At 43.1% G+C, this 8,733-nt stretch overlaps 1 protein-coding gene across 1 annotated transcript; it reads right to left on the reverse strand.

Moving 5' to 3' along the window:
* Positions 1–858: 858 nt before the first annotated feature.
* On the reverse strand, positions 859–3,379 carry LOC137308252 (probable G-protein coupled receptor 139). The gene is made up of 3 exons (XM_067977085.1): positions 3,146–3,379; positions 2,227–2,299; positions 859–1,778 (listed from the first exon to the last, which is right to left on the reverse strand). Exons 1-3 carry the CDS (start codon positions 3,377–3,379, stop codon positions 859–861), a joined length of 1,227 nt encoding a protein of 408 aa, XP_067833186.1.
* Positions 3,380–8,733: the final 5,354 nt, after the last annotated feature.

Below are 8,733 nucleotides of genomic sequence, written 5' to 3' on the forward strand. Positions count from 1 at the left end.
AGTGTTACCGGACTGAACTCCGATGCACAGCCTTGGTAAAAGCGGAGGGGGCATTAGATGCTACTGTCTCTGCACCAACACACACAGTGGATTAATCCTTCTCAATATCTGAAAGTATTGATTGCCTCAAATGTCCTGATTGTTATAAATTCCCACTTCTCACGTTACTTTATCATTTTTACTGGGTCGTTGATTAAGATTAATAGCAGTCAGGATCCCTGTGTTACATTTAATAACAACAAATAAAAACGTTATGTTTGATGTTGCCAGACAGCCTACAAGTATTTCTAATTAATCGAGATCTCATAAAAAAGCAGATAAAACAAGGCAACAACTGTTAACATTAAATAAATGCTGAAACCTCGCAAGACTGCGAACGAGACAGCGGCTCCTCCTTATTCCCTGGAGAAGGGATGAGACGGTCGGTGCAGCTGACACCAGTCCAAGAAATATTTTCATCATATTTCCCGGAAAAAGTAAATTCACCAGGAGTTCTAAACGACCGAATCTTTACCTAAAACGGATGGATTTTCCTGTCAATTACACGGCAGAATTTAATTACCGTCCTCGCACAGTGATATTAAACTCGGTGATCAAATATTCTATTCCACTATTAAAGCTCACTTCATCTCTGAGACAGAAGTAACGGCTGATATCCTTACATTTTAGGAATCACTCGGCCAATGAACTTTAGAAACCATCGGTCAAAGTTAGCATGAAATGGAATTGAAATCACATATGTAATCGCAGACCTGTGGGTTTTTATAAGAACCATCTTTATGTAGCGGTGAGGAGAGGGAACCTCAGTCTAAACTGGAATAGAGGCTGAAAGTGAAATCTAATGTCCCAAAGGGAGCTCTAGTTCGCATTTCTTTCATTTTTAACCAATCTTAGAATCAGTGTCCAGGGAGATTTCAGCAGCTTCTTCAGCTCTTCTCTGAATTTCCTCTGGGTAGCTGCATAAATACACGTGTTTGGACAACAACTCAAATACTTCAGCATCGCTCCGGTTTCTGCGGCGATATATGCTGGGTTTGTGCGGTCCCCTCGGTAATAATTGGTGTTTGTCAGTCTGGTAGTTACAAAACTCACAGAAGTTGTCAGCCATAACAGTATAAAACTGCCCGATATAGTGAACAGTAAAATGATGGATTTCCTTCGGTTCCCTATTTCTGGATCACTCTGATTCTCACTGTTGTGATCCCGGAGTCTCCTGCGGGTTCTATTCGCCATTGCAATCCGTCTGATGGTCAAAGAATTAAACAAGGCAATTAAAGTAAAAGGAAGCCAAATGAGCGAGATGCCGTGAAACCAGCCGTACGGTATTGCTGGAGGTGAGGAGAGAAAAGCCTCACTAGACCGGCAGCCCCACTGAACTTTGTTAATTATTTGTTCATGTGAATATACAAACAAAATGGGGATGCCCTTTAAAAAAATAAGGACAGAGACCGTTGTTATAACCGCGGCCGTAGTTCTCTCGGTGCAATAATTGGTTTTAAACTTCCGGCAGCAGAGAGCTACAAAACGGTCAAATGTGAAAGAGACGGTGAACCAAACAGACAAATCGAGGGTGACAGTGGCCATGTATAAAATGAACCTACACACGGGAGTGTGGGAGAGGAATGAAAGTGGGAAGTGATAACTGAAAATATAATACACGATTATATTGATGATCATGACCAGGAGATCCGCTGTTGCCATGGCCACCATGTAGACAGAGATACAATTCGAAAGGCCGCAGTTTCCTCTTGAGAGAATCACAATTGTCATCAAGTTCGCTGTAAGAAAGAGAGAGGAGAGAAATAATATTCCAGTGTCTAATTGCAAATATATTTGCAGATACCTGTTGAAAGCATTTTGCTCCATTCAGTGTGATTATCAACACGGAGCAGTGTGAGAGCAGGATTAATATTCGAGTCACTGCCTGGGAAACCGACCCACACAGTGGAATGAGCTGCTGCAGCGCTCACTCTGCACGGGGTGAAGAAACGGTCCGTAATTCCGCTAAAACGCTTGTATTGGAGCTTCAAAGAATATTGTAACATCAGTGAAATGATCAGATTAAGGGGAACGCAGAAATTGCAGACCCATGGTTCACGAGTTGGTTCCGGTAACTACTGACTGTGTAATGCTGACATCTGGGAAATACGTTACCTTATCCAACATGCGGTAAGAACAGTGATACAATTAACAGCGAATAACAACTAACAGGTTAAAATAGCTCACCTGGGACACCGACGGCTGCGAGAATCGGGTAGTAAATCTCTTTTATCAGCAGTGTAGTTATTTGCCCCATTTTCTGTGAGAATGGATGAATTCTGTCGGAGCTGAATGTCTCTGACTAGTGCCTGGCTGAGACGGGAGAAGGGATCACTATATTTATACCCATATCAATTCACCAGGGAGTCAATCAGGTTACATCATAATTAACATTGCTCACAGTCAAATAGACTAAGGGAAGTTCTTTTTTGGTCTGGAATTATTAGTGGACAGTTTAAAAAATCACACATTTAAAACATTCTTTACAAATGGAAAGTGTGAATCTCCCAATACTCGTCCTGACCCTATAACTACAGGACTGGTGGAGGCAGCTACATTTGAAGTAATCGCCCTGACCTTGCCTTAGACTCACTCCCGGTGACCCAACTCCACCAGCAACAGGTGCGGAACCTAATCCTGCAATACTGGTGATGACCTCAGTCTTGCAGCATTAAACCTGATCACCCTTCTCCGGTACTAGTGGTGCCCCTACACTTACAATAGAGGTGACCGTGCTCCTCCTGTACTAGTGGGTCCCCTACACTTACAATAGAGGTGACCGTGCTCCTCCTGTACTAGTGGGTCCCCTACACTTACAATAGAGGTGACTGTGCTCCTCCTGTACTAGTGGGTCCCCTACACTTACAATAGAGGTGACCGTGCTCCTCCGGTTCCAGTGGTACCCCTACACTTACAATAGAGATGACCGTGCTCCTCCTGTACTAGTGGTGCCCCTACACTTACAATAGAGGTGACCGTGCTACTCCGGTTCTAGTGGGTCCCCTACACTTACAATAGAGGTGACCGTGCTCCTCCGGTAATAGTGGTGCCCCTACACTTACATTAGATGTGACCGTGCTCCTCCTGTACTTGTGGTAACCCTTACACTAGAGATATCCGCGTGCCTCAGATACTCATGGTATACCACACTTACACTCGAGATAACCGCGATCCTCAGGTACTCATGGTATACCACACAAACACTAGTGATAACTGTGCTCCTCGTGTACTCATGGTATACAACACTTACACGAGAGATAACCGCGCTTCTCAGGTACTCATGGTATACCACACACACACGAGAGATAACCGCGCTCATCAGGTATTCATGGTATACCATGCTTACACGAGAGATATCCGCGCTCCTCAGGTACTCATGGTATACCACACTTACACCAGATAACTGTGCTCCTCTGAGACTCATGGAATACCACACATACACTAGAGAAAACCTCGCTCCACCGTTACTGGTGGCACCCTACAATTACACTAGATGCATTTTAGTGACTTAGTGTGATAGTAGGTACAGAACAGGAGAATGCCATTCGGCCCATTGTAGTATACATGAATTTTCAAAAGACATTCGATAAGGTGAGTCACAACGGGTAGTTACACAAGGTAATGGCTCATGGGGTTGGGGGTAATATATTAGCATGGATAGAGGATTGATTAAAGGAGAGAAAACAGAGAGTAGGAATAAACGGGTCATTCTCAGGTTGGCAGGCTGTAACTAATGGGTGGCTGCAGGGATCAGTGCTTGGGCCTCAGCTATTTACAATTTATATTAATAGCTCAGATAAAGGGACCGAGAGTAATGTATCCAAGTTTACTGACGATATAAAGCTAGCTGAGAAAGTAAGCTTTGAGGAGGACTGCAAATGGTCTGCAAAGGGATATCGGCAGGTTAAGTGAGTGGGCAAGAAGTTGGCAGATGGAGTATAATGTGGAGAAATGTGAGGTTATTCATTTTGGTAGTAAGAAGAGAAAAACTGAATATTTGTTAAATGGTGGAAAAGTATTAAATGTTGGTGTTGAGCGGGATTTGGGTGTCCTGGTACAAGAAACACAGAAATTTAACATGCAGGTACAGCACGCAATTAGGAAGGCAAATAGTATGTGGGCTTTTATTGCAAGGGGTTTGGAGTACAATAGTAAGGAGGTCTTGCTGCAATTGTACAAGGCTTTGTTGAGACCACACCTATAGTATTGTAGGCAGTTTTAGTTTCCTTACCTAAGGAAGGATAGAAGCCTTAGAGGCGGTGCAGCGAAGGTTCACTCGATTAATTCCTGGGATGAGAGTGTTGTCCTATGAAGAAAGATTGACTCGATTTGGCCTACACTCTCTGGGGTTTAGAAGAATGATCTCTTTGAAACGTATAATATTTTAAGAGAGCTTGACAGGGTAGACAGAATGATTCCCCTGGCTGGAGAGTCCAGAACGAGAGGGCATAGTCTCAAGATAAGGGGTGGGACGTTTAGGACTGAGTTGTGGAGCAATTTCTTCACTCAGGGGATCGAGATCATTTGGAATTCTATACCACAGAGGGCTGTGGATGCTCACTCGTTGCGGATATTCAAGGCTGAGCGAGATAGCTTTTTGGACTCTAGCGGAATCAAGGGATATGGAGATCGAGCGGGAAAGTGGAGTTGAGGTCGAAGATTAACCATGATCTTACTCAATTGTGGAGCAGGCTTGAGGGGCCGTATGGCCTACTCCTGCTCCTATTTATTATGTTGCTATGTTCTTATGTAATAATAATGGGGCACTTCAATTATCCAACTATAGACTGGGACAATACAAGTGTAAAGGGCGAAGAGGGGGAGGAATTCCTGAAATGTGTACAAGAGAAACTTCTGGATCAATATGTCTCCAGCCAAACCCAGTGGGGGAGCATTTGGGGAACAGTGATCATAATATCCTTAGGTTTAGAATCGTTATGGAAAAGGACAAGGAACAATCAAATCTAAAAAAAAACTTAACTGCAGGAAGACAAATTTCAGTGAGTTGAAAAGCGATCTCGTTGATGTGGATTGGAATCACAAATTGGGAGGCAAAGCAGCAATTGAACAAAGGGCTGCCTTCAAGGAGGAATGGATTGGGGTACAGAGTCGATAGGTTCCTACGAAGTGAAAATCTGGAGCTCCAATAAGGTGCAGGAGCAGAGAGAACGGGGAATAAATATCTTTGAACGCGGCAGGACAAGTTGAGAAGGTTGTTAAAAAGCATACGGGATCCTGGACGTTAACAACAGAGGCATAGAGTACAAAAGCAGGGAAGTTATGTTAAACCTCTATAAAACACTGGTTAGGCCTCAGCTGGAGTATTGTGTTCAATTTTGGGTACCACACTTTAGGAAAGATGTCAGGCCTTGGAATGGGTATAGAAGAGATTTACAAGAAAGGTTCCAGGGATGAGGGACTTCATATATGTGGGGAGACTGGAGAATCTGTGGTTGCTCACCTTACAGCAGGGAAAGTTAGGGGATATTTGGTAGAGGTGTTCAAAATCATGAACGGTTTTGATTAAATAAATAAAGTGTAACTGTTTCCAGTGGCAGAAGGTTAGGAAACAGAGGACACGGCTATAAGGTGATCAGTGAAAGAGCCAGAGGCGAAATGAGGATATTTTTTGCAGGAAGTTGTAATGATCTGGAATGCATTGTCAGAAAGAGTGCTGGAAACAGATTCAGAAGTAACTTTTAAAAGGGAATTGGATAAATACTTGAATGGAAAAAAATACGGAGCTGTGGGGAAAGATCAGAGGGATGGGATTAATTGGATAGCTTTTTCAAAGCGCCAGCACAGGGACGAAGGGCTGAATGGCCTCCTTCTGTGCTGGACCTACTATGACATTATGATACTATGAGCACTTTTCGCCAGAATATGTTACAAATAGTAATGGTTTTGAGGATCTTGAGTTCATGGGGTGACGGGGGTTGGCGAGGACATCTTTGTCTCAATCGAGCAAGCAAGTAATAAAGGCATTTATGTGTTTTTTTAGCAGCGGACGCTTGAGGTACCAGGTGTTGAAACTTGTATCATAATCAGCAGCAGTAATGTCATTACGAATATAGTGGGAATACGGAATAATCAGCAGCAATGTGAGAAAGCAATAATAACAGTAATGTTTGAAGAACGTCACCACCAGTGAAGTTAATATAGGGTCACCACCAGTGAAGTTACTATAGGGTCACCACCAGTGAAGTTAGTATAGGGTCACCACCAGTGAAGTTAGTATACGGTCACCACCAGTGAAGAGAGTATCGGGACACCACCAGTGAAGAGAGTATCGGGTCACCACCAGTAAATTTAGTGCAGGGTCATCACAAGTGAATTGAGTATAGGGTCACCACCAGTGAATTTGGGATAGTGCCCCTAACAGTGAAGATAGTATAGGGCCCCTAACAGTGAATTTAGTACAGAGTCACCACCAGTGAAGTTGGGCTGGGGTGACCACCAGTGAATTTAATATTGGATCTCCACCAGTGACTTTAGTATAGTTTCACCACCAATGTATTGAGTATAACGTCACCACCAGTGAATTTAGTGTGGTGAGAATATCAGTGAAGTTAATGTCGGGTTACCATATGGAAGTTAGTATCGGATCACCACCAGGGAAGTTCGTTGGAGTCAACACCAGTGAAGTTAGAATAGGGTCACCACCAGTGAAGTTAGTGTAAGGTCACCAGTGAAGATAGTATAGGGTCACCACTAGTGAAGTTAGTGTAAGGTCACCAGTGAAGATAGTATAGGGTCACCACTAGTGAAGTTAGTATAGCGCCCCTAACAGTGAAGTTAGTATATGACCCCAACAGTGAATTTTGTATGGAGTCACCACCAGTGAAGTTGCTATTGGGTCATCACCAATGAAGTTAGTATAGGGCCACCAACAGTGAAGTTAGTATATGACCCCAACAGTAAATTTAGTATAGTCACCACCAGTGAAGTTGATGTAGGGTCACCACCAATGAAGTTAGTATCGGGCCCCTAACAGCGAATTTAGTATAGGGTCACCACCAATGAAGTTAGTATAGGGCCCCTAACAGCGAACTTAGTATAGGGTCATCACCAATGAAGTTAGTATCGGGCCACTAACTGTGAAGTTAGTATCGCGTCACCACCAGCGAAGTTACTATAGGGGGCATTTGTTACTTATTTTGCGGAGGGTTTAAACTAGTATAGCAGGGGGATGGGAACCAAAGCCAGGTAATAATAGGACAAATTCAGACCAGTAGAAAAGCAGTTAGTGACGTCGTCAGCGACTCAGAAAGGCCGAGGAAGCAAAGTTTAAATTGTGTTCAGCACAGGAATTCGACGGGGTTAAAGGGTATATACTTCGATGCAATGAGTATTACAAACAAAGCAGACGAGCTAAGGGCACAGATCGACACGTGGCAGCATGATATCATTGCTATAACCTGGTTTAAAGAGGGGGATAATTGGCAGCTCAATATCTGTGGATATCGAGTTTTCAGGCAGGATAGAGTGGGTATTAAAAAGGAGGGGTGGCAGCATTATTGGTTAAATATTCAATTACAGTTGTGAGAAGGGTTGATATGCGAAATGGATCATCAATCAAGGTCGTATGGGTTGAACTAAGAAATAAGAAAGGTTACAGTCACAACACTAGGAGTGTGCTATCAACCCCCGAATAGCGAAAGGGAGATAGAAAAACAAAGATATAGGCAAATTACTGAGTTCAAAAATAAGAGGGCAATAATAGTAGGGGACTTCAACTACCCTAACATCAATTTGGATTCAAACAGTGTGAGGGGCACAGAGGGCCTAAAATTCTTTATATGTGTCCAGGAGAACTTTTTTTAGCCACTACGTGACAAGCCCAACAAGAGGGGATGCAATTCTAGATTGAATCCTGTGAAATGAAGATAGGCAAGTGGGTGAAGTGATACTGGGTGACCATATTGGGGATAGTGATGAAAATTCAGTTAGTTTTAGCATTATTATGGAAAAGGACAGAGTTAAATTAGAAGCAAACGTTTTAAATTGGGGGGAAGGCAAATTTTGCAGAACTAAGAGGTGATTTGGCAGAAGTGGACTGGACACAACTACTTGAGGAGAACTCAGTGGCAAGCCGGTGGTTGGCACGAAAAAGTGAAATTCTATGGGTACAATGCAGACACGTCCCCTCAAAGGAAAAGGTATGGCACTGCCAAATTTAGAGCCGTGTAGTTGTCTGGAAGCATACGGGGCAAGATAAAGCAGAAAAAGAAAGCTTATGACAGCTTCATACTGCGGAAAGCCGAGAGGAGCATAGAAAATACAGGGATGACGTAAAAAGGGAAATAAGGAATGCAAAGAGAGGGCATGAACAAATATTAGCTAGTAAGATTAAAGAAAATCCAAAGATGTTGTATTAGTATATTAAGAACAAGAGGATAGCTAAGGAAAAGGTGGAACTTATCAGGGATGATAAGGGTAACGTATGTGCAGACGCAGAAGATGTGAGCAGGGTTTTAAATGAATATGTTGTCTCCGTATTCACAAAAGAAAGGGATGATCCGGACGTAGAAGTTAAAGAGGAGCGGTATGAAACATTGGATAAGGTAAACATAACGAGAGAGAAAGCACTAGAAGGACTGGAATCCTTGCAAGTTGATAAGTCACTAGGTCCGGGTGCATTGTTTCCTAGGCTATTGAAGGAAACCAGGCAGGAAATAAAAGATGCTCTGAGCA

This window comes from Heptranchias perlo, unplaced genomic scaffold (assembly GCF_035084215.1).
Source record: "Heptranchias perlo isolate sHepPer1 unplaced genomic scaffold, sHepPer1.hap1 HAP1_SCAFFOLD_125, whole genome shotgun sequence".
In the NCBI taxonomy this organism is placed as follows: Eukaryota; Metazoa; Chordata; class Chondrichthyes; order Hexanchiformes; family Hexanchidae; genus Heptranchias; species Heptranchias perlo.

What these genes read in the sequence shown, in the direction of transcription:
- LOC137308252 (XM_067977085.1), bottom strand. Translation starts at nt 3,379, where the DNA reads ATGGTATACCATGAATACCTGATGAGCGCGGTTATCTCTCGTGTGTGT. An exon ending in GGCACGCGGATATCTCTAGT is followed by an intron (nt 2,300 to 3,145) that starts GTAAGGGTTACC and finishes CCATTCTCACAG; the next exon opens with AAAATGGGGCAAATAACTAC. An exon ending in CGCAGCCGTCGGTGTCCCAG is followed by an intron (nt 1,779 to 2,226) that starts GTGAGCTATTTT and finishes TCTTTCTTACAG; the next exon opens with CGAACTTGATGACAATTGTG.